Genomic DNA, 27858 nt, shown 5'->3' with positions numbered 1-27858 from the left:
ACCCCCGTAGCCCCCAAGGGCAAAACCGATCTTACCATTTTATTTTATTTTTCCAAAGAGTGGCCGAACCACCCCCAAGGGCAAAACTGATCTTGCCATTTTATTATTTTTTTTTTTTTTTTGTCCAGGGGGTGGCCGATGGGTGATTCGGCCACCCCAGGTTTGCCAGCCACCCTCTTTTTTTAAAAAAATAATAATAATAATCAATTTTTTTATTTTTTAATTAATTTTTAAAGATTTTTAATTTTTTTATATAGTGCCACGTGTCAACCTCAAAGGTTGACACGTAGCGGACCGTTAGTTTTTAGACGGAAAGCTTAACCGATTGAGGTACCAATTCGGTCTTTTCCTAAAATTGAGGTACCATCTGTAATGCAATTTAAAACTCAATGACTAAAAAATAAAGTTGTGAAAACTCAAGGACTAAAAAAAGTGTTTAACCCTAAAAATTAAAACATTAAAGAGGAAGTAGTTAGAAGACAGTAAATACAATTTCCCAAAAATCTTAATATATAATTGCTCGCAATAATCCGTTGGCTTTTCCCACCCGAAAGGGAATAAAAATGATTGGTCCTGGAAGAAGGCGTAACGGACCGCATGCTCCCCACACAAGAAAAGTCCGCGGTCAGCGCGTTTAATGCAGTTGGATACGAAAGCCTACAAACACTTGTGTTAGCGTGGGTCGGCTACAAGCGCTTTTAAGAAATAGTGCCAAAATAGCCGGCGGATTTAGTGTGACGCTAACATGTAGAAGGCTACGCAAGAAAGGTCGGAATAATAGCAATCTTCAGAATCATTGGCTAGGCTGGCTAATTTTTGCCGCAGAAAATTTGAGCATATCTCAAGAGTTTGCTGAACTATAAATTAGCTAGTGACTCGCTCCCATTATTTGTCATCCTTGATTAACCATTTCACTTGCCATGGCTTGGAACCTGCAGGCACATAACTCTCATGGCACCATCGGCAGCCTTGTCATGGCACTTTGTTTATTTACAGTAGTGAATAACACAGTTGCAGTTGTAATTAAGCATCCGTTACTCTTAATTTCCAACCAAAAAGAAAAAAATATTTTTTTATTTCTTTCTTTCACATTTTCTGATGAACACTAATTATGAAGCTTCCTATTTTGATATTTATGGTTTCAGTGGCTCAATCACGGGAGAGATTTTAGTAACCGAAGGTACGGGTCTGCCGAAGTGGTAATCAGCCCAATGACAGTGTCAAACATGCGGCTGAGATGGAAATTCTTTGCTGGAAAAGATATAACTGCGACGCCCGCAGTAGCCGATGGAGTGGTTTATTTCCCATCATGGAATGGATATTTGTATGCCGTGAATGCTTTCAATGGTACATTAATATGGAGGCAGAACCTTGGTGACTTAACCGGACTAAATGGCACTGGGATCGTTGTGAACGTAACCGTGTCGAGATCGACCCCAACAGTGTACGGAAAACTCTTGCTTGTTGGAATTTATGGGCCTGCTGTTGTGATTGCCGTGGATCGATCAAATGGGAGGCTCCTTTGGTCAACTCAACTTGACCCGCGTCCTCGAGTTTTGATCACCATGTCTGGAACAGCATGCATGGGGTTAGTCAAGCATTCGAATATCTACCTTTATATTTATACGCTTTAATATATAGCTAGCTAGTCTCGGATACAAATAGTTGCAAAAGTACTTCATTTAAGCTCTTGCATGAACTGGTTTTGCAATCGTAATTTTGAATTATTAAATTTTTAATGTTGGATTATTCTCAAGTGTGAGTCCCTTTTAATGTTATTATTCTGTTAAAATTTTCTATTAAATCTTAAAGGAGAGCATCAAAATTCTTAAAATATCCCAACTTTTAAATTTCTTCAAAAAAAAAAAATAGTAAAAAAAAAAAACTAAAAAGTAATAACTGAACATTGAATAACCCACACAACCAGCCAGCTAGCCATGTCTCTCCAGACTTACCACCCATTTTTTCTTTTTCTTAAGGGGTACTTTTGTAAATTTTACAACTAGAGTTATAAGAGACATTTAATCTATTAGCCGTTTAATTTAATACAAAACCTAACATTAAAAGAGATTGATAATTGAAAGCTCGATATTGAGTGTTTTGATAATTTGAAATTACGATTGCAAAACCCTTAAAAATTCGAGGGAATCGATAAGTACTGAAGTTTCCGTGTATAGTTTTTACTCATATTAGGCCGGTGTCTTGGACTGACTAAATAGTTTACGTGTGTTCCTGATTTGATTCTTCTTCAATTAAAAGGGAGCTAGCTAGAAGCAATAACGTACGTAATTTATACCTTTGTCTAGGGCATTCTATGTCGGAGTATCATCACTAGAAGAAGCATTACCGGCTGCCCAATGTTGCACATTCCGAGGCAGCTTGGCAAAGCTTGATGTTCTAACAGGAAGAATCCTTTGGCGGACCTATATGCTTCCTGATAATGGTGGAAAATTAGGAGGTTACTCTGGTGCTGCTATATGGGGAAGCAGCCCTTCCATTGACATGAACAGGAGACATGTTTATGTGGCAACTGGGAACCTCTACACAGCCCCGTCTGAGGTGCAACAGTGTCAAGAAAAGCAGAACAACGAGACATCAAAACCTAGTCATCCCGACCAGTGCATTGGGCCAGATATCAATTTCAATTCGATTTTGGCTTTGGATATGGATTCTGGGAGGATCAAATGGTCAAGGCAATTGGGCGGCTATGACGTATTCTATTTTGCATGTTTAACACCTAATAACCCTGATTGTCCGACAGGGCCTAACCTGGATGCGGACTTTGGTGAGGCTCCCATGCTCGTTACCATTTTTGCCAATGGAACCAAACGCGATGTCGTGGTGGCCGTGCAAAAAAGTGGCTTTGCATGGGCTTTAGACCGTGATAATGGCAGCATAGTTTGGTTTAAAGTAAGCTTTTCATTCAAGTGGATTTAATTAGTAGACTGACTACTATACGACTGATATAAAATTAGATCATGAGTTGACAATGAAAATCAGTCTTAATTAGATTAGCACGTGAAAAAAAAGAAAAAGAATATACTATTTAGTAGATTGCTATATATACAACTGTCATACCATTAAAATTAAATGACTATAAAAATTAGCCATTAATTTTATTTTTTACAAATGTTGATTTAAGAATTGAGTTTTACTATTACATCACCAATTTGTTTAGCAATTTACTAAATAGCTACTCGTGAAACATTCAATTATATGAAGTGTTTTTACAAAATAAAATCAGTATGGCCCATATATGATATTAAAATTGAAGAGTTTTGTAGTTGGCAGGACCGGGTGGCGAAGAGGGAGGAGGGATATGGGGTGCAGCCTCAGATGGAAGAAGGGTGTACACAAACATTGGCAACGGCAACCGAGAGAGCTTCACACTGAAACCATCAAGCCTGAATACAACGGCCGGTGCATGGGTGGCTCTTGATGCGAATTCTGGGGAAATTGCTTGGTCCACGGCGAACCCCAGTAATGATACTTCCCAGGGACCCGTCACGGTAGCCAATGGTGTGGTTTTTGCAGGGTCTGTAGCTTCTAATGGTCCAATATATGCCATGGATGCCAACACTGGGGAGATCCTCTGGTCATATAATACTGGCGCTACTGTGTACGGAGGTGCATCAGTGAGTTATGGATGCATTTACATAGGGAATGGATATACAGTTGGCCTCGCAAAGTTCCACCCTACCTGGACTCCCGGAACTTCACTCTATGCCTTCTGCATCAAATAAGACTCATCCTCACTGTCAACAAATAACATTTCATGATGTTGAGATATATACATACATGGACCTGTGAACTTAAAATAAAATTACAGCAGCAGTTTATCCTCCACAAAGTTTCTGAAAAAATAAATAAATAAATAATACAATAAAATAAAATTTGGAACTATGCGTGAATTAAGGCCATTAATTTTTTACACGATAAATCCAACATAAACTTTAAACGAAATTAACGGATTAAAGTTTAAGGGCGGTTTGATCCACCCGTATAATTAAATAGATTGGATTATGATTTATCTATATAGTCTTATACACGACTCAAACCTAACACACGATGTAAGAACTAGCAACTTTTTACGCAACGCATAAACTCGATAGAACCATTGGGTTGTAAAATAACTTTGATCATTTTTATTTATTTTTATGATTTTTTCCTGGGTTTTTAACTTTTTTATATCACCTAGAATGGACTTTTGAGGGGGCCATATATACGGGCCAGGTGCCACTCTAACCCAATTTCTATAAAGGAAATTCTCCAATGGCCCAATTACGATTATTAGTTTAGGATCAAGACATGGGCTGGGTTCACGGGCCTGGGTACTACTACTAAGGTACCTTCGCTCTTCAATTGTTGTTTATTAAACGAAGCATGCTAACGGTAACCATTCTCATACAACGCAGGCTCACTCAGGCAATACGTCGAACACTTTCGATTCCCTCCTCACCTGTCAATCAAATCCTTTCCAGTTTCTACTTTCTTTGCACCAAAACACCTGAAAGTTTTCCCGATAAAATTTTAGACTCGAAAGAAGAAAAACCCAGTTGCTTATCTTATAGGATTGAGAAGCTGCCAAAGGGTGAGTCTGCTGGGTCTTCCGTTCAGAGCTGGAAATTTCCCAAGAAAATGTTAGAGTCAAAAGAAGAAGAAAAACCCAGTTGCTTATCTTATATGATTGAGAAGCTGGCAAAGGGTGAGTCTGTTGGGTCTGCCTTTCAGAGCTGGATGGGTCGTGGGTTTCCTATTCACAGAGGAGAGATTTTCCACGCCATTAACCGTCTCAGGAAGCTCAAGATGAACAAACGAGCTCTTGAGGTCTCTCTCTCTCTCTCTCTGGGTTGTGTGTGGGTGAAATGTGTGTAAATTTTGAAAAGCGACGTATATGCTTGTTTAAATGTTTAGAGTGTTTGTTCTAATTGCGTATGTAGGCGAATTTGGAGGCACTTTCCCCATCAAAAGCTCTGCGAATTTTTGAATTTGTATAATTCTTGTTTGGTTGCTGAGAAAACTTTGGGGAAGGGGCAAAAATAAAATAATGACTTTTATGATTTATGTTGTTGTGTTTCCTAAATAAATGAAAGGGACACCTCAACATGGCCAGAAAGTTTAGTTAGAGGAGGTTTTGTTTCCTTAGCTTTCAACTGGCGTGAATTATTGGAATATTGATTTTGATTTCTACTGTTTTCTCATATTTTCCTTCTTATAAATCTAAAATGATAAGCATGTAAATTTACAGATGGAAATTCAAATGCTAATGCAATATAAATCAAGTAAAAAAACACATTACTATTGAGGATTGTTCAGAAAGCAAATATGAAACAAATTCACCAGACACTGAGCTATTTGTTTGTTTTGCAGGTAATGGAATGGGTGATCAGGGAAAGGCCCTATAAGCCTAAGGAACTAGACTACTCTTATCTATTGGAATTTACAACTAAATTTCATGGGATATCACAGGGTGAAAGGCTCTTTTGTTGTGTCCCTTCCGAGTTCCAGAATGATCTGCTCTATAACAACCTCGTGATATCATGCTTGGATAAAGGTTCGATAAGGCTTTCACTTGCGTACATGAAGAAAATGAGGGAATTGGGTCATCCCATCTCACACTTGGTCTTCAACCGCCTCATAATCCTCCATTCCTCCCCGAGCCGTAAGAAAATCATCCCCAAAATCCTCACTCAGATGAAGGCTGATAAGGTGGTTCCACATGTCTCAACCTACAACATTCTTATGAAAATGGAAGCTAACGAACACAATATTGAAGGGCTGATGAAGGTATACAGTGACATGAAACGAGCAAAAGTTGAGCCAAATGAAATATCTTACTGCATAATAGCTACTGCACATGCAGTGGCAAGGTTGTACACAGTGGCCGAAGCTTACGTTGAAGCTGTGGAGAAGTCTGTTACAGGGAATAACTGGTCAACACTAGATGTACTACTTATATTGTATGGGTATTTAGAGAAAAGGAAGGAACTGGAGAGAATTTGGGGCATTGTGCAAGAACTCCCCCATGTTAGGTCTAAAAGTTACATACTGGCAATTGAAGCATTTGGTAGAATTGGACAGCTGAGTCAAGCTGAAGAGATTTGGTTAGAAATGAAGTCGGTAAAAGGGTTAAAAACAAGTGAGCAGTTCAACTGTATAATATCTGTATATTGCAAACATGGGTTGATTGATAAAGCATCTGGTCTTTTCATGGAAATGGAGATCAATGGGAGCGAACCAAATGCCATAACTTACCGACATCTTGCTTTGGGTTGCTTGAAAGCAGAATTGGTGGAGGAAGCCTTGAAGACTCTAGATTTGGGGATGGATCTAATAACGACCAAGAGGGTCAGGAATTCAACCCCATGGTTGGAGACCACTCTTTCAATAGTTGAGATTTTTGCAGAGAAGGGCGATTTAGTGAATGTTGAGAAGTTGTTTCAAGAACTTACAAAAGCTAGGTATACCAGGTATACATTTGTATACAATACTTTGCTCAAGGCATATGTGAAGGCCAAGAAATATGATCCAAATTTTTTGAGAAGGATGATTCTAGGAGGGTCTAGGCCAGATGCTGAGACCTATAGCTTGATGAAACTTGCTGAGCAATTTCGGAGTTGATTGTAATCTGCTATAATACTCATTTTTCTTGATTTTTAGTGCAAAGAGGTGGCTTATCAAATTTGTGTGTAGAAAAGAATGTGTTCACCAATATGTTGTGTGCCACATCATAAGTCTCTCATGTGTTGCAACTTGTAGAGAAAACTTATATATGTGGCACAGCTTGATTATTAAGAGTAGAACTTATGCATTTATGATGTAATGTAAAAAGTGGCTAGTATATACCGTGGTTATCCTACACTAGTGATTAGAGCTCACCAACCAATAAAAACATTATCAACATCAAAGGTTTTAAATTATACCTATTTAACTTTATCTACTGGAAAATTGTGCATGTTGCATCTGTAGGATGAAAGTTCTTAGAATGAACCCTTAGAAGCATTTTATTAAGAAGGCTGCCAAAAAAATTAAGTAAAAGTCTGTTTATCCAAAATAAGATCTTTGTTATGAAACTATGAGTCTGATATTCCAGCGTATAGCGTGCACAGAGATTTGTTTATGAAAGAACGCTTTACTCAACTATATAGCTTTGATAAATATGATCCTTTGGTTTTATGATGTGGATAAGCATTACTCATGTTCTATTTCTAATATTGTGGATAAGCTTTGAGTATGTCAACGAACTAAGAATCAATTGCATATTCTGTTAAGATTTTTATGTTATGAATACAAGTATACAACTCTTTATCTTTCTTATTATATAAGCACCTTAGCCATGTACATCTGGTCTTGTCTTCTCTTTGTCCTTTCAATATATAAACCTTGTGTCTCTATCTGTAAATGATGGATTAGTGAGTCTAGACCACTGTCAAATATCATGAGTTGCTATACTGATTGGAATCTATTGGTTCCAAATATATTCAAATCAACTTGAACTTCTGATTTGTATCATTTGACTAGTATTTTTGGACATAGGATTTTAATATTAGCAAGGAAGATTTGAATGATTTCTTTGGTGGACCTGCTTTCCTTGCTTGGGCTCGCATGGGAAATTTACATGGGTAGGTAAAGGTGATATTGGGAAATTTACATGCTTTTAAATTGTAGAACCTGACATTTATTCAATCACAGATGGGGTGGGCCTTTATCTCAAAATTGGTTGGATCAACAATTAGCTCTACAGAAACTGATACTATCCCGGATGCTAGAACTAGGCATGACTCCAGGTATTGTTAAGTTTAATGCTATTTCGTTTTTACCTATCGAAAAAAAAGTTTTTATATGTAGTCAAAATCACAAGTCAGTGATGGCCATCTCCTGAAAAATGAAGCACTGGAGCTCTTACCTTGACATTTTTAAATGAAAGTCAATTAACAAATGGAGTCTTTGAAGACTTCAAGTCCCTTTTGCTCAATTAAGAGATAGCTTCACCATTCTTTATGAGCGTCTTTTAGTAAATCTCTTCTTTCATAAGACAGAGTAAACTACACAACTACACACATTCACATACGTATATTATTGTACAAATCTAAACATATTTTTTTAAAGAAAATTTATATATGCCAATTAAAATTGGAATTTCTGCACAGGAATCTCAGTTGACACACTGAACTGGTTTACGATTCAGCAAATAACACATCCCACAACATGGGAATTCCACTCAATTGCCACAGTCGGGACTTAACTTAGCAAAACAAAAATAAGAAACAATAAAAAAGAATGAAAGAAAGAAAAACGAGGTCAAACCATCACATAGCTTATTCAAATACGATGCGATCTTGATCATGTAATGACAAACCAAGGATTCACAAATCAATTAAAGCAATGAAAAAGTGACCAACCAAAGTGATTTTGGCTTGTTTGATAACACTTTTTCCTTCTCCCTTTTGTTTTATCTTTTCAAAACCAAAACATCAACAAACAACCCAAGACATAAAACACTCAAAACTATTTTCACTTTTATGTCACATCAAAACACTTTCTCAAACAAAAAATAAAAAGCATCATCTAAAAAGCATTAACAAACGGGGCCTTTCTCTTCTTTCAATCAACTTTAAAAGCAGACTTGTTCCCACCAAACAAAAAATACACAAAGTAAATGGCAGAGCAGCCACACTGTTTCAAGGCTGAAAAGAAGATAAAGGCCCTTGTGTGTAAGACTAACGTCATTAATCAACTGAAACTAATAAAAAATTATGTACAGAAGATGGAAAATAAGTTTCATAGGTATTTTTTAAGTAAATATGATCTTACAAGTCAACCAAAAAGGAAGTCCTCAATTATAGGGCTGGATGATAGCATTGTATGAAAAAGTAGGAGATTTGGGAGGATCATACAGTTATTCTGGATTACAGCTGGGATTATAGTATAGATGCTTAAATAATAATATGCAGATTTAATTGTGTTTCTGCCCCCACGTACGACTTGGTTAAATTGATCGAATTATGAGAGAACAAGCCTTGTACACCACTGTAACTACTACATATTTTTCTGTTTTCTGTTCTTTTATTGTCTATTTTCGGGTTAACTGTAACTGCTTTTAGCAGCACACGGTTTGCCATCCACTACTCGTCCTTCGAATACAGTTGGACAAATAAGGTTTTCTTCATACGCGACACCTAATTCCATAGAGAGAAAGGGAGGTGCGTTGCGTTTGCATCTAGCTTCATTTTCAGGCGTCACTCTATTTTTGTCTTCATTTTAGCTACCCTTTGGTAGAAGCTTATGACTTTTCTAGCAATGCTTTATGTTCCAGCATTTGTTTGCAAACATGGTAAGGCACAAAATCGATTATTCCCTTTTCTTTTCTTTTGAAAAAGGCCTCTTGAACGAATCCTCGAGGCTCAAAACAAGATTCTTTGACAGAACTAGAATTCGCAGACTTTGAAGTTTCAATGCACTTTGTCACTTTTGAACAACTTGGTTGAAACTGTACCACCTGGAAAAGAATAACGTTCCCATGTTTCACACATGGATGTATAGTAGAGAAGACTCATTATATAAGGGTAAAAAGAACACAGTTTTATTTATTTGGCTAGGAAAGGAATGAAAAAAACACCTCGATTGACTACTAGCATTCAGTTCGTTTCTATTACAAACTTACAAATTCACAAGAAAAATAACAAGAGAAACAGAACCAAACAATTCTTCCTCCTCAGAAGGAGCAGAGAGACGAGGAGAATTTTAGAAACATCAGTTCAGGTGAGATAGTTGAGGAACTCCGCAGCCGTTGCGATTGCACCACCCGTAATGGCATCCACCACAATTTTGTCTTTGTTATTGTTGCTGGCTGCAGATACCAGAGCACCTGTCACCGCACCGCCAATCATGGCATTCTTCTGCAATACATCCAAAGAAAAGAAAATATGTTAAGGAAAAATTCTCAGTTGAAAATCAAAACTGCAAGTGGATGGATCTCTTGATTGAGTAGGGAAATAAGAATATGTTTCGTGTTTTGACAGTTTCAAAAAAAGAAAAAGAAAAAGGAACTCCTCTTTTTAACAGGTTCTAACATCATGACTAAGTAAAAGAATATGTAGGACACGAAGAAAAGGAACTAAACTGATTCAATCAAGGCTCCTCTAGCAAGAAACACATCTTGTCAGTAAAAAGATATCAGGCTAGTTTGGCAAACTATTTTCATTATTCCTCTATTTCTTTTCACTTATTTCAAAAATATCAAATCAAAAACATTCTAACTTTTTTACACTTTTTATATCACATCAATAATTTTTTATTATTATTCAAATAAAAAAATCCATTACAAAACAAAATTTTTTCACTTTTCTATAAAACATTCTCAAATTTTATATCACACCAATCACTTTTTACTATACAATACATAAATATTCCCCAACTCAATTACTTACCAAACAGGCCAATCAATTTATTGTGCGGCCAACAAATTACTAGTGGGGGTTATCTGGTTTTATTTCCCTGATCTAATTTCAGAAGCTTCATAAACAGGTTAAATATACCGAAAAATCATTAGGAAACTAATAAGTGGCCATGTTCTGAACCCTGAGAGAAAGAAAAATTACTCGTGTGGACAAGAAGAAATTCAATTAGCACTTTACAGCAAACATACCCAGTCTGTGGTGCCACGAACCCTCTCTACTCCATACTCAATTCCCACGTAAACTCCAGCCACGGTTCCTGTAAATAAAAGGGATTTCTTAGTATGGCTCCTCATTTTGCAAAATACAATCAACAGAAGCATTTACCAAACAAAATTGCATTATCTCATTGATAACAAACATTAAATATGACTCGTACTTACCCCAATACGCGCCTTCTTTACACATCTTCTTCAGCTGCAATAACATTACTTTTCATTAGCAGGGCAAGATTGGCATGTCACATTCATCTGTTGCTTAACAACTTTGACAGTATTAGCAACACAATTACTAGGAGTCTACTCCGAAAGATTAGTAAACATCCCCAGGCAACACAGAACCTATTGATCAAACAAGTAATATTGTACCAATCTGTATGTTCCTGTCAATGTCTGAAGTAAAAATGTAGCTACTGAAGGAAACCACCATGACATCGCAGCACAGCATGTTATAAATATAGTTTCATAGATACTCACCGTGTGCTCAAAATTGTGACTTGAAATACTCCCTGCAAACAGCACAGCGCGTACATTAGAAAAGAACTTGATAATATCATCTTATTTTCGGGCTGAGAAACTGTAGCAGAGTAAAAATTCTAAAACAACAAGAACGAATTGAATCTTAGATTTATTATTATTATTATTATTATTGCATGGGACACACCCACTCTGGATTTGCAAAAACAGTTTAGCGTAATCGAAATAATTCGAAACCAAAACAATGGCAATGTCAAACAAAAGATTGAAAGTATATCTTTTCCATCTTTCTCAGCGGCCAAATTCATACCTTTTTTCACGGCGTGATATGCATCCTCTGCAGCTGCTCTGGTAGCTGCGACCTGAGCAAAAAATCAAGAATAAAGCGGTCTAATTCTCGATGTTGCGGTCTCAAATACATTACCCAGAAAGAGAAGAAGACAAAGAAGAGAGAAAGATAAAAGAGAAAAAAGAGGGAATGAAGAATATTACGGTGCCGATCTTCAAGAACCCATCGACGGTGAGGTTGAGGAAGGGGTTGCCCATGTCGATCGCCACGTCCACCTTTGGAGTGGTCACAGAACCCGAAAACCTGCTCCGAGGCATAGTTTCTTCACTCTCACACAACACTCTGCGTCAGTGCGTCACTGGAGCTCTCTCTCTATCTCTAACTCTGGGTCGTATTGACTTGTTGATCTTGATTCTTGTGCTGGCTAATATCTGATTTATTTTTCCCTTTTTAAATAGTTTTCCTTTTGTTTGATTGATTTGGAAGTGAAATAAAAATGCCAGAAAAGTTGATCAAGGTCTTTTCATGCGCCGGGGGTTGGGGTTGGGGTTGGGGCCTGGGTCAAGTGCAAGTGTGTGTGACAAACATTGACTTTGAGTGACCAATTTCTTCATGTTTGGGCCTTCTTCTTGTTGGATTGAGTCCGTATTGTAGATGGTAAATTTGACAAGTCCAGTTCACAATTTGCAGTGCTCTCAGTTAATTATGTCATTGCTCGGAATAATGATAGACAGGAGACGGATAGCCTTCTCCTATTTGGCACTTTCTTTGTGAAAAGTGTATTTTATTAAAAAAAAAAAAAAATGAAAAAATACACTTTTTTCAAGGAAAGTGTTGGACAGGGAACGGGTAGCTGTCCCCTGTCTATCATTACTCCATAGCTCGACTTGCTTGAGGGAGCACTTATGTTATCCCACATCACTTAAGCCTCGTCTTTTTTTAACTAGAGAAAAAGAACAAGAACGATAGAAACTACATAAGTCAAATGATAAGAAGCAATACAAAAACCTAATACAAAATATACCAAAAATAATAAGATTGTTCTTAATAGCAATGCAAGGCAGGTCATTTCCACAATTTTGGAGGGAATCCTCGTGATGGAGCAAGCGAGTGGAAAAACAGCCAGCGGAACTGGTTGTGAAAAAACTGCCCATGGTGAAATGTGAGTGTTGATAGCATTCATGAATATCTTAGTTTCTAATCAGCTTTTAAATGAGCTAGTGAGACCAAGAGAAGCCAGAACATTCAATATTAAAATCTCCTTCAAGAACTGTAAGGTAAATAACATAAAAAACAGTACTGTGGCCGAAGATCTGAATCTAAAATTCTCTATATGTCAAAAAGACTCCACAAAAGAAGACCTAGAAAAACAATCAAACAATAAGTAAAGGAGTTTAGGATCTGCCGTAAAATGATCGGTAAAAGGCCAACAAAAATGTCCACGTGTGTCACTCACGAGAGCTACAACGACTCGTGGGGTGCACGCAATTAATTGGATAGGTTATCGTTAGAAAGCACCTCTCATATTTTGTTGCACGCTTTGCATACAAAGTGTGTTAGTTTTCATTTCTTTAAAATATATAGATCTGCATAATCTGCTGGACATGTGTACACAAAGTATCCAAAAAAAACATTACTCTATTTTGTAACCCCAATAGAGTAGTCCAAGATTTAGTCATTCATCGACACAGGCTCATCATTCGTTGGAAACCTATCAATGATGATTAGTTTCCAGTCGAGTCAGTCAAAAATGATCGTTTTTTTTCCCCCAAAATCTACTTTTTACCTGTGTGTCCATGCGAAACAACCACCTCCAACCTTGCAGTATTTTCTTTTCCTTTTCCTTTTTGATGGGGCCTTTTACCCTGCGCCACGTATGTTATGCAATCTTGTTAAACTTTTTTTATAATTAAATTTAGTCTTATTGAGACTTCTTGTTAAACCATCAAGAAAAAACACTAAAAGCAAGGGAAAAGTGTGACACAAATGTCTAAAATTTATACTAATTTGTACTTTTAAGCTGACCTACTCTTAATTCCCTTTCTCTGAAACATCAAATGTTATTACACCCCAAATTACTTGCAACTCAATTTTGATTAAAAAATAATAATAATAATAATTAGATCGAATCACAACTACAATACAGACTATACAGTCAAACAGTCTGTGAACATGTTGAGGCACCTCAAGACACAATGCAGTATACAAATTAAACGCCCAGGAAAAAAAAAATTACACAAATTAAACACGTGGAACCTCCAAATAAGCCAAGTACAAAAGCAGGTGCAAATTTGGTTTATCCACCATTTGGGTTCCATCACTGGTTTGGAAACTTTATGGGAGATCACCATATACATTATCCTGCATTTCTGCAAAACTCAACAATTTTTGGTATAAGCAACTAATCCATATCATTATACAAAAATATTAAACAGAAAGCCACCTATAGGCTATGGCATTATATGATCATATCTGACAACATCAACTAGAAAATAGGAAAAAATTGCTCTCAAACCCCAAATAAACAACAATAAAGCTACCGGCCAACAGTCATCATGATGCATAGTAAACCACAAGAAAACTTCACCAGATCATATTAAAGGAGCAGACCATGTGAAAATGCTTCTAGATTTCCACTATCAAAAAGTAAATGCTTTCTTAGTGTTGATTGCTCATTACTGATAACTCTAAATTCAAAAGAAGCTCACTTAACCTCGGGATCCATGGGACCACTCTTAACTCACTTATAGCTAAACATACAACTATTCTTTCGACAAAGCAGCCGTGTAAGCATGTATCCATTGCCTTTTAGATGATGGCAGTACATAAAGCATTAAATGGAAATGGGGAACAATAGTTTCCATCAACTGATGAAGCAACACAAATACAATAATTTTGCCACACTAAGGGTGTGCCCGCTTTGATGTGAACAGAGCAGTGAAGCGGTGGCATAGTGATATCAGGCAGACACTGGCGGTCATTGCAGAGATAAAATGCTGGCCGCAACTGTCAGACCTATATCTGCACTTCATCAATTTTCCTTCTCTTTTCCTTTTATGTGGGTGGAAATGGTTTTATTTCATTCCTTCTTTTATCAATTTCTTCTTTTGTTTTATTTTCAAAATATAATGAAAGCATGATTCCTAACCAAGCTCTACGTTTCTAGATACAAAACCTTGAATCACATAAATCCTAGCATAATTTTCATGTATAAATTAATTCATTAGGCAGTCAGCACATGAGAAGTATGCAAGTCATGACTAATATGACTTGCTAAGAGTCAGTGCAACAATAAATTTTGGCAGAAAAGAAAAGAACAACAAAAGAAAGAAAAAAGAAACTAGTAACACCGAGTCGCCAACTAAAGCTCTCAATTGGCGAACAAGTAATAATTTCTTCATCTTGTAATGCAAAAGACTGGATTCAAACGTAACTTTCAATAAGCAAATTGGCAGAAGTATAGTAAAAGTTACACATCCCCCATATAACCATATCATCACATACTGTAAACTTTATAAGAAACTCAACAGAGTACTAAGTATACCTTTCACTAAATGAATTCTAAACATCCTCATCATGTCTGTGTTTCCAGTTCTTCTACTCATATCTCTTGTTGCTCCTTCTGACCCTTGATTCATCTGAAGCATCAGAATCAGATGATGAAGCTGCCCTCCTGCTCTTGCGCTTACGCTCTCCAGCAGAACCTTCAGATTCATCTGAATCAGAATCCGAATCTCAGCGGCTTCTCCTCCTCCTCTTCTCCTTCCTACTCTTCCTGTGCCACCGCCGACGCTCATAATCCTCATCCGAGGACTCATCCCTATTTTTCCGCCTATCCTTCGTTCTCCTCTTCCTACCTCTATCCGAATCATCTGAATCACCGCTTCCTCTCTTCCCACTCCTCTTCTTAGATCTCTCTCTCCTCTTCCTCTCCCTAGAAGCCCCATTTGACTCATCTTCATCCAACTCCTTTTTCATTGACCTTTCCTTACTACTGAGCTTTTTCTCATTTCTCTCTGCAATAATCCTCTCAATCTCTGAATCGACTTCTGAATCCGAACACTCGCTCTCATCCTCTTCATCACTCTCATCTGAACTCTCAACCACGCCTTTTCCTTTCTCCTTACCCACATTCCCCTTCAACTTCTCCAACTCAGCCATGGCAGCAGCCTCAATCACTTCTGGGACTTTATCCTTACTATCATCCTTAACACTCAGAAAGTTCCTGCACTGAAATGTGAGGTGTCCAACACGGCACACTTCTTGCACGACCCGCGAACCTCATTGGCATTTGACCCAGTTATCCGGGCAAGTGCAAGGAGGCCTTGGAAGCTTGCATAGGCATTCTCAGCATCTGGTTCAGCGTAGATGCATTGGGCATTGAAGAGTTCTTGACATCATCCTTATTGGGTGCATAGGGGTCATACCCAATTGCACTCTGCCATATACCGTGGGTTTGGAGGGCTGCACTACTGTGCACCCGATTCTTTGCAGGCATGCGAACCCTACCCGCTGTAGCCGGCATCTTGAAGTTCAGATGTCAAACTCTGCAAGAAACAAACTTATATTAGCACTTTTCAGAGCAGCAATTATAACATTCACGTAGAAATTTCACTAGAAGAAAGCCCAGGGTACTATGCATGCAATTCAAAGTAACACCAAAATTAACATCATTCCAAACTCTTTAAAGTTTTAAACCCCAAAATTGAGTAAAATCCAATTTTGTTTATATCCCAAAAATTATCACAGTTTTGGGCGGCCCAAAACTACAACAAAGAAACAAAAGGAGAGCAATATATTCATAAAGCCTTGAATTCAGACTAGTTATTCCTTCACATTCTCTTCACGCTAGACACCCTAAAAGAATACCCATATGATGGTACTAGTGAGAAAAACATTTTCATTCTAAGAGCAGTCACATGATGTAAATGCACTTGACAAACAATTTTTTTTTTATAAGTAATGCACTTAACAAACAATTAGAAACAACTAAAAGCAAGCACATCTACTCAAGGAATTTTATCAAATATTCACCATGCCATGCTATAAAACCTCTACAATGCATAATCTCATTTTGTCCATCACAATCACCACCGGCCTTCAACATTTTTGCATTTCAGAACAAATACAGTTTTTACTTGAATGCAAATTATAGCAAACTAGTATCTATGTCATCTGTTCACCTCCATCACAGCATTGCACTTCTCCAAATATGTTATTCGTACCATACAAAAAAAAAAAATCCACACCGTGATTTTAGAAAAAAGTAAAACTGAAATTTATTAGATATTAATAGACGCCTATTCATTTTACAGAAACCATTAGCAAAAGAAATTTCTAAAAACCAATTGCCTATGGTATTTCAGGCATCTTTTTTGTTTATAGCCATAAAGTAAAACAGAGATGATTAAAAAAACTGCTTAGTTTGTGCACTAGCAGGCTTTGAAATTATCAGCTAAATACAGAAAACACTATGGCACAGTAATATGGAGCTCATCAGATCAGAGCTTAACAGCAAATTAAATTGAAAATGGAACATCACAATCCAATAAAAGACCAAAAACTTTATGATGAATACCCATTACAGACAAACAAGTATATATTGCAATAACATCAAAACATGAGCATGATAGCATCGCGTTAATAACCCTTGACCCTCAACTAAATATGCTAAAGCTAGGCAACACAGAGTTCACAGAAAACAATTAGCTCCTAAAACAAATCAAATAAGGATTCCTACTTCCCATAACACTAAGGCTTAGGGCTTTAGAATTATGAGAACTAATATATGTCTAAAACCCTAAACCCAACGTCTGGTTGCTGATAAAGGCAGCAAAAGGAACACAAAGAATAAGCGATTGGCTCTAATATCTTCTGCTAGTTCGCTTTCAAAGGTGTGAAAGCTCTTATTTTGGAGATTGAGTACCATCAAGAGGGTTTCCTGTCTGTGCTGTTTTGGGAGAGAAAAAAGACAACAAAGGCAGCAGCCCCACAAGGTTCGCCTGTGGTATCTTCTCCTCCATGGTTACCCCATTGTTATACACCTCAATCTCGCCTTACCATAACACTTCGTCATCTAACCTATTCACCTTCAAGTATCCCAAAGCAACTTCTTACAACCCATTTACAAAAATTAAAAACAATATAGAAAAAACAATTAGCCTTACAAACAAACCCAAATCAAATCTTTCAAAAAATTCAAGGAAGCGGGAAATTTAAATATACCTTGAATTGAAACCCAAGCAATAGAGTAGCAACAATTAATAGGGAATAAGGAAAAAAAAATTCAGCAATAGAGTAGCAACAATTAATAGGGAATAAGGAAAAAAAAATTCAATCACCGCAATCATAGGCAGATCATGCCGATCAGACCTCATAAACCCATTAACCCCATTAATAATATAGAAAAACTAACCCTCATAGCCTTACAAACAAACCCAAATCAAATCTTTCAAAAATTTCGAACAGATAAGTGGATATTGAAATATACCTCGAAATTCTTTCTGAAATAATCGGAACCTCAGGTGGCGTAACTCGAACCTTGAAAGTCAAAAAGTTTGAAAACCCTAACTATCTGCAAATCCAAAATTGATTACTACCTACGAACGGAATACAAAAGGCAACCTTCCTAGTTCCTACTTACCACTTACCGCGTTTTTTCTCTCTCTCTCCCTCCCTCTCTTCGCTTCCCTCTTCCCTTCTCTGCTTTTCCCTCTCTATACGAAACGCACGCAATATAGCCTGGGACTGGAAGATCGGACGGCTCGAATATATCCATTTGTTGTCTCTTTGTGGAAATCGAACGGATGGATTGACTTATGTTTTCCGGACCGAAGTGATGGATGTGGCTTTTGCCATCATGAAAAAATGCTTTTAAGGCCAAACTGGGTCTGGCATGCCTTAGAATTAAGCATTGCCAGCCTGGCCCATCCCATAGTAATTTTTTTTTTTTTTTTTTTTTTGGATAATTACGCTTAACTCCTCTGATTTATCCACGATGTGGCGATTTACCCTCCAATATACAAAAATTGGTACATGACCCCCCTGAACTTGCCAACGTGTGGCAAAATCAACCTTCCGTCCAATCGACCGTTCGTTTGGACGGAAAATCGGTCACGTGCAAGTCACGTGACCGTTTAAGACAGAGACCCTCCCCAAGTCACGTGACTTACACGTGACCGATTTTCTGTCCAAACGAACGGTCGATTGAACGGAAGGTTGATTTTGCCACACGTTGGCAAGTTCGGGGGGTCATGTACCAATTTTTGTACATTGGGGGGTAAATCGCCACACCGTGGATAAATCAGAGGGGGTTAAGTATAATTATCCCTTCTTTTTTTTAGCAAATACAAGGTAACAGGAAAAAGTTACACAAGGTCTTTTTTACTGTTGATTCTAATGAAAGAGATAATAGATAAATATTGAGAATGCTTTCAAATACTATGTTGGAAATAATAGCATTACTTATCCTTACAAATAACTAATAATTCAATAAAATAATTTGTTTTGTAATATATATGTATGTATGTATGTATGTATGCATTTTGTAAGAGGATAAAGTGTAGGAATACTTTATTTTGATAGATTCATTCTTAAGTTAGTTAAGTTAATTTTATTTTTTTGGATTTAATTGCTACAATGAACCTCATCCTTTTTTAAGCTACAATTGAATGTCAGTCTATTAACTTATAGGTCTTGTCAAACTCTATCAATTAATCCAATAAAAAATACTAAAAATTTAAAGAGAGTTAGATACACTTAAGCTCGTTGAACTATCAACAAATTTCAAAAAAATCTCATAAATTGACAAGTGTGACACTTAAATACATTAAATTACCATTTTGTGTCAAAAATACCATTTCGTCAGGGTTAACCGTTAAAATTGATGGGAAAAACCAAATTTTACCAAAATCTTTCGAAACTACCCTCACTTTTTCTTGTCCTACTCAATTACATCATCCTTTGGTCCACTTACTAACTTCTTTAGGATGTTAGAGTATATTTGAATTACCCTCAAGTTTGGATTTGAAGACGATAATATTACCTTGGATTAATATTAGATTACCCTAAATTTAGGGATTTGATGATGATTTTGTTAGATTAAATCACATTAAATTTAGGGATTTGATTAGGATTATATTGGATTCAAATCATATAATCTATAAATATAGCCTTCCTTTTTAAACAAGAAAATAACATTCATTATAATCTGAGACCCAAATGGCCAAAAACTGTAATTAGGGGTACAAAGACTCTTAAAAACAAAATACATGGCTAAATCCTAACTTGGAGGACAGCTGACTTAGCAGAGTGACATAAAAAAACACATATCCTTTACAATAAGCTCCAATATGAGAAAATAAGAGAACAAGACCTGATCTAAAAACTATATTTAAATTCTACCATGGCAAGCTGCTGAGATTAAACAACATAACACAATCTAAAGAAGCCAAAAACATAAACTAAATAACATTGGCCGGCATAGAGCGTAGGGAGTTGCCGATAGATCTGTATAAGGCTTATTCTAAACAGAGAAAAAAAAAATTGCTCTAGAATAAGCTTATCCGCATGTACCGGAATAAAACCCCACCAAAATCCGCTCAAGAATAAGTCTATTCCCATGCTGGAATAGAAGTAACCCAACTGTGCACCCAAACATCAATATTATTTTTCATCAAAACGTTGTCGACGCCCTGGAAAAGAAATACCTCAGGTTGTGCAACCCATCATCATTCCTTCTTCTTCAAACGTTGCCGACGACCTCTGAAACAACACAAAAAGTGCAGATCCAAGAGAGAAAACCCATCTTCATCCTCCACGCTCCCTGCACCAGTCCGAGCCTCGCCAAAAACAGAAAACCGATCTTTACTCCTATCTTTGAACATCCCAACCGTAGAGCGACATCCACCAACTCCAAATTCTCAAAAGAATTAGAGGAAAACACCTTCATCTCTTGGTTTTGCAGAGAGCCACCTAGAGAGAAAAAATCTAACAGCCCACAGCTCAATGCTCAGCCGAAAACAAAACCATAAACAGAAAGTAAGTAAACAAGAAGGAAAAACCATAAACATAAATAGAGCCTTTTTGTATTGTAGACTACTTAAGTGAATAAGAGCAAAATGTAGTATCATGGTTATAATCTATTGACGTATGCCATAGAACGAATTACGTACAAATTTTTAAATTTATATGTATATTTGCTATTGTCTTTATTTTTCTATTTGATTATCTTTTCTTTCAATTTATAGTATTGAAATAATGATTAAGGGTTGGTGTGAGGTTGGGGATCGAATTGAAGAAAAACGGTTTGAGCTTTTGGTTCAGTTGGAGCCTGGAGGAGATGGGTTGATCTTCAAATGTTGTTATGTACACTACTTTGATTGATGGGTGTAGTAAGAATGTTGTTATTGAGAGGGGGCCAAGAAGTTGTTCATTGAAATGGGAGTGCATGGCTTGGTCGCTAATCAAATACATGCACTTACACGGTGTTGATAAATGGATTTTTCAAGAAAGGTCCAGAGAATGATATATGGTTTGAGCTCTATGAAAAAAATGAAGCACAATGGGGTTATTCCTAATAAATATACTTATACCTGTATGATTAATAAGCATTGTAATGATGGGAGAACAAGTAGCGCTTTTGAACTGTTTGACGAAATGCGCGAAAGAGGCGTTGTTTGTAATAATGTTGGTGGATCAAATATTGAAGAGGGTTGGTGTAACTCCCACGTATAACACACAGATAGATGAGTATTAATTGTAATGTTGGAAAGTTGGACAAAGCTTTTTAGACTTATTTGATCAGTTGAAGTCAAATGGTCAATCTCCAAACTCTAGAGATAATGTTCTGCTAATTGCGGGTTTTTGTGAAGCTGGAAATTCTGTGCGAGTTGTTGGTTTGGTAAGGGAGATGGAGGAGAGAGGAATTTATCCTTCCAGATAGATACATGTGCAATTGTAATTGATGCCTTTGTTCGATCGGATGTCATGGGGAAGGTAATTCATATATATTTTTCCAAAGGAGAAAGGCTGATTTTGGTTCCACATGTTTATACTTATAATGTCTTAATAAATGCGAGTTTACATGTATGCTCATATTAGAAAAGAGTAACAAGTTTAAGTAACTAATATAACACAGACAAAGATGCAATGTGCGAATATGAACTAGCTAGAACCTTTTGAGTAAGAGGCAAATGTTCACAATATGAGTTTGTACAAGATCGAGTTCACATAGTAAAGACAAATGTGCAAAGTGTGAGCATGAACGAGTGTCATTAGAATAAGGGACAAAGGTTCATGGCACAGACACAAACAATAGCCTACAAGTAATCATACATAGCCAATAAGCGATCTTGAAGATGACCCATAAAATTAATAAAAAGCTTTCGTTCGATGGGGAGTATAGCAATGTATGTGGCGATGGACTCACAAGTGAGTGTGAGATTATTGAATTTACAAATGAGTATAAGAGTCTTACATTAAAAAAGAGTAACAAGATTGAGTCTCCTTCCATTTAAAGCTATGATAGATTCAGCTTTAAAACCATCAATTTCGCTCTAAAATGGATTTCCAAAGCCAAAATTAACGATACATGATTCAAGTTCTCGGGCACTCTCATTTTCAGACGTGGGATAATGAAGGACACAAGAAAGGTAAAGACAAATACATGAAGAGGCTGTTTTGTGGCTTAAATTATTAGCCTAATTAAAGCTACAGTTGCAAAGAGTTGAAATTGCCATAATTCTTGGTGTCATGGTATAGCTTGTGAAACTTAAAGTACCTTTGATTTCGCAACACCCCTAGTTTGTATTTAGGAAAATAAAGAAAATGGGGAAATGCGATGGTGGGAAAGAAATGATTTCTAATGTATATGTTATGCAATTTGTGAACTTTCAAAGAGTAGCTGGAATTAATGGATTGTTCGGGGACAAGGATAGTAAATATGCTTAGATAGAATTCATTTATGATGGGTTTTTTACACGTACTAGGTAAATTGGTAATTATCGGATAGGCGATAGCCAAATCCAACCGCCAAGATCTTCCCAAATCAGCAGGAATTGTCTGTTCGTTTAACTGGAAAGTGGAAACTATACAAAGCCAACATCAATCAATACAAAGTCAAGTTTCAAACGCCTTCCTAATTTCACTTTCCGCTCAAACGCACTACCCGTTTCGGTTTCACACTCTCATGTCGACTGCCGAGACGTCGGGTCAGGATCTAAACCCGAACTTCAACTCGCCCAAACGAGGCCCTAACAGACCCGACGAAACCCTAGCCGCCGACCTACCATCCGATCCGCTTCTCGATTTCGATTCCTTCATCGACGCCACCGCCACCGCCACCGGAGGTCACCGGACGCCTGAGAAGCTACGCATGCACCGATCTTCCAGCAGCGCGTCGGCTTTCTTGGCCTCGGAGAACTCGAACGGCGCGGAGCAGAACGCGGCGTCTCCGGCCGGAGCTCAGCCACGTCGGGCGCCGGCGGCGTCTCCGGATTGGTTGCCTTCCGGTTGGTCTATCGAAGACCGAGTTCGGAGCTCCGGTGCCACAGCTGGAACGGTAGACAGGGTAAATTAAATTTCATTTCTCAACTTATCATTGATATTCTAGAATCATAGAATTCAATAATTCTCACATTATTGTGCAGTGTCTGCTAATGCTTGTTGGGTTGCTGAGAAAACTGAGCAAGAAAATGAATTATTGAAAGAAATGTTGATTTTTATTTTTGATATCCGATATATGGAAGTTTTTCTTGAACTGGAAATGTGTTACGAATTAATTATTATCTGTATTTCTCAACTCGGCTCAAGTGCTAAAGCTTAAAATTCCACCTATTTTATTGCATATATTATCCTCTGTTAAACCATTTAGCATGAGGTTTGGATGTGCTAAAGATAAGACACGAGACATTAGACACAACTATTGAGAAGATTTCCTCAATATTTAAGTGGGACTTGTCTTCAAGGGGTATCTCAATCGACTAGGACCACGCCTCATGAAGCGGAGGTCATTAGTTTAAATCATTCCTCCCCCTCTCGTGTGGACACGTCAAAAAAAAAAAGAAAAAAAGTGAGACTTGAGATCGGAAGTCTTTTTGATTGGTAAGTTACACACGCTTTAGTGCAATATAATGAAGCTTGTAGATGGACAATTATATCCTAGGGACGAGTCATGTTAATGTGGTAAGGCCTGTATTGGGGATAAAAGGAATGGAGTTGAAGAAACTAGATAAATTGGTTTGAATACTCTTACCTGTGACATGGGTTATCAAGCAGGAATTTGGTACACCACTTAGAGTACGGTACAGTGGAGGTACCATGAACTAAGTCGCTGTTATGAATGTAGACACTTTTTGCCCAAAAAAATCATCATGATGTTTTGATAATGACAAATAAGCAAGTTAAAAGATAACTTTTGTGATTTCAGATTTACTGTTTATGGAAAGTGTCCATGTTAAGTACATTAAAAGTATACACAAAGAAACACCTAACTAGGAACTAGGAATAGAAAAACGAACAAGAAAATCAGCAAAGCTAATCGGCGGTGGGGACAAAAAGGTCACCGTCCAAAGATACAGCGTATGAAAATACGAAGCTAAAAAATCCTCCATGGAACTTTCCAAATCCTCGAAACACCTAAGATTTCTTTCATTTCAAACAAACCAAAAAATGCAAATTGGCACCATCTTCCAAATCACTGCACTCCTCGACCTTCTAGACTTCCACCAATTGGCAAATAAGTCGACAACTCTTCTAAGAATAACCCAAGACATACTAAAACGAGTAAAAATCTTATTCCACAAAGCGAAAGCCACATCACAATGAAGAAGAAGGTGGTCCACAGATTCCCCATATCTTTTGCACAAGCAACATCTGTCCACGATGATGATATGTTTCTTCTTGAGACTGTCCATAGTAAGGACCTTGCCTAGGGCTGCCAACCACGCAAAAAAAGCCACCATCGAAGGAGCCTGAGTCCGCCATACATTGTTCAAAGGGAAGCGTCTACCTTTAGAGCAAGTTAAGGAGCTGAAGAAGGATTTAACCTTGAACAATCCTTTCTTGGAAGAGACCCACTAGAGCCTATCTGCATGATCTCTACTCACCATGGTTGAGTGCAATACCTGGAAGAAGGAAGCAAAGACACCTACTTCTCAATCATGCGCCTTTCTAACAAAGCTCACATTCCACTGAGTAGCACCGCCCAAAACCTCCATATTATCTGCAACTGAGGTATCCTTCACCCGAGCAATACCAAAGAGATCAGGAAAAACTTCATTCAGAACCGTATCCCCACACCACAGATCGTGCCAAAATTTTGTCATAACTTCATCGCCCACCTCAATTCTAGCAAAACCAGAGAAAGTCTACTACTCTTTTATGATGTTCTTCCACAACCCCACTCCAAAGGAACCTACAGGCTCAAGGGAGCACCACCCGCCCCACAAATTGCCAAACTTGAAGTTCACCGCAACTCTCCCCAACTTTATTTATTTATCTTTATCTCTTCTTCTCTCTCTCTTTTTTTTTTGTTTTTGTTTTTTAGGTGAGGGTATGGGGGTTCCCCAGGAATATACTAGGAAATTGCAGAAACTCTAGGTATCATTTAATGATTAGATCTTGCTTCAATATCACTCCATTGAAGGGGATAATTTAGTAATCTCTCAGAGGTAATGAATATGTTGTTGCATGTGCTTGGAACTTGGTAAGTTTATCCTATTTTGCTTGGCACAGCTACTTTCTTACAAATTTTCAGGATTTTGGTAGCTTCAGTTATTGGATCAATTATAGATACATCTGTCCTTTGAGCTTTGCTTCGAAGGGCGTTCATGTGGTTAGTGAGAATAACTGGTTGTTAGATTGGTGAGAGAAAAGATTCTGATATCCTTTTCTTTTTCATAAGTAAAGTCTAGATTCTGATATCCATTTTAAATGCTTTCAGTTATGTTTTTGGGATTGTTCTTCAAGGCAGCTGAAGTGAGTTTCTTTTGTTTTGCATTTCATCTGGAATGAATCATTTGCTGCACAGTTTAGGGTCTACTCCTAGTTGTGATAAATTAACATTTCTATCTCAAGTTTTAATTGTCATGACAACTCCAAATTCTGCAAATGAGTGCAGTGGTTCCATCTTATAAAATGGCTATCAAATTTCTATAGAAGATAACAAAAGCGTTCCTTTTTATGGTGGACTCCCAGCAAGGCCTAAATTGTCTCTGTATTGTGCAGTATTATTTTGATCCAGTTTCAGGCATTCGATTCCGGTCAAAGACAGAGGTTCTTTACTTTTTAGAAACAGGAACCAAACGTAAAAAGAAGAAACTAATGGAGAACTCTGATGCTGATACAATGGTGAGCCAAAAGCAAAAGGTTGTTTTGTTGAAGGTGTTGGAAATTATTCCCTTTCACTCTTCTAATATCCCCTTCTCATTAACATGCACTTAATGTTTTTATTTTTTTTTATTTTTGTCATGTATGAAGGGCTCTGGAGGCCAGAAACAAAAGAAGTCCGCAACGAAGGCAAAGAGTTCTGTTTTGAAATTTGATTTTCTCAATGTGCCTGAGAAGGTCAACTGGGTTTTCACAGATTCCTCCCAGGGGTCCTGGGCTCCTTTTATTGGTGACAAAAAGGTGTCTGAATCTATCAAGCAAGAATGGGCTACTGCGTTCACAGTCCTCACCTCCAGACAAGATTCTCAGAAGATGTTTTGACGGGCATTTTTCCAAACTCTCCATTGTATCATTAAGAGTATGATCCCATACTGACCAATGCAGGTCTTCTTTTTTCTTCTCTTTTCCTTTCTCTTAGCTTTTTAAGTTGGTTCTGGCGGCTTTTTCATTTTACAGCTAAGCTCAATTGAATTGCCATTCGGCATTTCTTGTTCTAGGTCATATGATCTTTTAAATATTTGGGTTTTGTTTTGTTCTCTTTCTCCTTTTAATTAGTATGCAGCTCTGGGATGGATTCTTGTTTAGATCAGTTTCATTGTTGCTGGAACTCAAGGTTGAATGTTTAGGAGCAAGTTCTTTATTTGAATATGAATCATAATCCATGTTGCTAATTGTCTCGGGCTTGCATGTAGCAGGTACGTGTTTCAACCATGGAGTTGTGCTTGGCAATTTTGCGAACGGTTGAAGTGTAAGTCATGCTTTTTCAAAGAAGTCAAGAGCCCTACTAAAGAATGGATTCAAGTTTTGCGTATATTATTATTCTTTACGCTTCGATCTGAGGTTGTGTGTTTTCTTGCATCTGTGGCTGATTGGTTTCTGCTGACTAAGGAACTAAATTGAATTGGTTGGGTGGGGGTTGGTTGACTTCTTTCTTCAGCTAGTATTCATCTTTTTTCTTTTTTCTTTTTTCTTTTTTTTTTTTTCTTTTTTTTTTTTTATAATTAGGGTGAGAGAAACTTGGATGTAACTGCTATCTATCAATTTATTAGATAAAGGTATATTTTGCTAATTACCCTACTAAAAAATTTGAATAATACATTGGCGGCATCATTAGACAAAGGTGGCCAGCAGAGGATGAGAAGCGAATTTGAGTAAATGAGATTTCACCAGTGTCATTTCTCTATTTTTTATTCTTTATTTATTTTTATTTTTTTTCGTCTGCAAGATCTCCTAAGGTATCAATGTGATATGGTCTCTACTATATACTTCCTTCTTCTTCCTGTAATATCATTTTAGGTATATTTCACCCAAGCTTAATTTGCAGCTGTAAAATTCAAGTAAATAGTTTTTAGCTCTTGAGCGCTGCCCAAGAAGGGCCGTTTAAAATGGATTGTAAAGTCCATATCTAGTTTCAAGATTTATGAGAGATGATATGGTAAAAAAAAGAAAAAAAAAAAGGACTTTAGGGTCTAAAAGAAGAGGTGAAAAAGAAGAAAAAAAATGAGACTTTGATGCGGGACTGATTGGTCCAGCAGTAAATGGATATTCAATAACAGACACTGACCATATGTTTGTACTCAAAATCCAAATTGAATAGGCTTCAGAATTTAGATCGGTCTGTGATCCATTGAAAGGTCCTGCTAACCACACAACATTTATTGAGCTCTAGGTTGAATGAAATTATCATTATACCCTGAACCCATTTCTGTTTGGCATCTCATCACTGGTTAGAAAATTAGACGGGGCCAATGTCCTTTGATTACACTGGTGTGAAATACGGTGCTGAATAGTTACACAATATTAAATTTATGTTATGTTCGAAGGTGATGCAGCTCAAGTAATGAAGAAAATCCAATCCGAGCAACTTCTTTTTCTCGAATAGGCCATTTATTAGAATGTATTAGAGTGAAATGTGAAGCCTCATGACGGTAAAATTTTCTTATATTCCACGTGGCTATAATAATGCAACTGATACTCTAGCTAAGAGGCCTCTCAAAAATTTTTAAATCTTTGTTGGTTGGAATAAACC

General features: G+C 37.3%; 4 protein-coding genes and 1 pseudogene across 10 annotated transcripts; 3 read left to right on the top strand and 2 right to left on the bottom strand.

Annotated features, from left to right (window-relative positions):
- The first annotated feature begins 913 nt into the window (after window positions 1-913).
- Window positions 914-3743, top strand: LOC133863228 (uncharacterized). The gene is made up of 4 exons (XM_062299193.1): window positions 914-1019; window positions 1146-1588; window positions 2307-2910; window positions 3285-3743. The coding sequence occupies exons 1-4, from the start codon at window positions 921-923 to the stop codon at window positions 3741-3743; spliced, it is 1605 nt and encodes a 534-aa protein (XP_062155177.1). The 5' UTR covers window positions 914-920.
- A 640-nt stretch (window positions 3744-4383) lies between these two features.
- On the top strand, window positions 4384-8979 carry LOC133858477 (pentatricopeptide repeat-containing protein At1g07590, mitochondrial). The gene is made up of 3 exons (XM_062293949.1): window positions 4384-4827; window positions 5371-6701; window positions 8875-8979. Exons 1-2 carry the CDS (start codon window positions 4384-4386, stop codon window positions 6619-6621), a joined length of 1695 nt encoding a protein of 564 aa, XP_062149933.1. The 3' UTR covers window positions 6622-6701; window positions 8875-8979.
- Window positions 8980-9556: 577 nt separating this feature from the next.
- On the bottom strand, window positions 9557-11886 carry LOC133858423 (outer envelope pore protein 16, chloroplastic). Its single transcript, XM_062293893.1, has 6 exons — window positions 11645-11886; window positions 11463-11514; window positions 11153-11184; window positions 10841-10874; window positions 10649-10716; window positions 9557-9899 (listed from the first exon to the last, which is right to left on the bottom strand). Exons 1-6 carry the CDS (start codon window positions 11756-11758, stop codon window positions 9759-9761), a joined length of 441 nt encoding a protein of 146 aa, XP_062149877.1. The 5' UTR covers window positions 11759-11886; the 3' UTR covers window positions 9557-9758.
- A 2973-nt stretch (window positions 11887-14859) lies between these two features.
- LOC133868243 (CAX-interacting protein 4-like) lies at window positions 14860-18136 on the bottom strand (annotated as a pseudogene).
- Window positions 18137-22468: 4332 nt separating this feature from the next.
- On the top strand, window positions 22469-26998 carry LOC133868188 (methyl-CpG-binding domain-containing protein 5-like). 7 transcript variants are annotated; one of them, XM_062305034.1, is made up of 5 exons: window positions 22470-23010; window positions 25668-25823; window positions 25920-26213; window positions 26385-26442; window positions 26525-26998. In XM_062305034.1, the coding sequence occupies exons 1-3, from the start codon at window positions 22630-22632 to the stop codon at window positions 26148-26150; spliced, it is 768 nt and encodes a 255-aa protein (XP_062161018.1). In that variant the 5' UTR covers window positions 22470-22629; the 3' UTR covers window positions 26151-26213; window positions 26385-26442; window positions 26525-26998. The 7 variants fall into 7 exon arrangements, with proteins under 7 accessions (XP_062161004.1, XP_062161012.1, XP_062161018.1 ...); XM_062305020.1 differs by lacking the exon at window positions 26385-26442 and having other exon boundaries at window positions 22469-23010; window positions 25920-26187; XM_062305028.1 differs by lacking the exon at window positions 26385-26442 and having other exon boundaries at window positions 22469-23010; window positions 25920-26187; window positions 26522-26998.
- Window positions 26999-27858: the final 860 nt, after the last annotated feature.

The sequence above is a fragment of the Alnus glutinosa genome, chromosome 1, assembly GCF_958979055.1.
Source record: "Alnus glutinosa chromosome 1, dhAlnGlut1.1, whole genome shotgun sequence".
Taxonomy (NCBI): domain Eukaryota; kingdom Viridiplantae; phylum Streptophyta; class Magnoliopsida; order Fagales; family Betulaceae; genus Alnus; species Alnus glutinosa.
The sequence above is the reverse complement of the archived record's forward strand: the minus strand, read 5'-3'. Positions and strand labels throughout refer to the sequence as shown.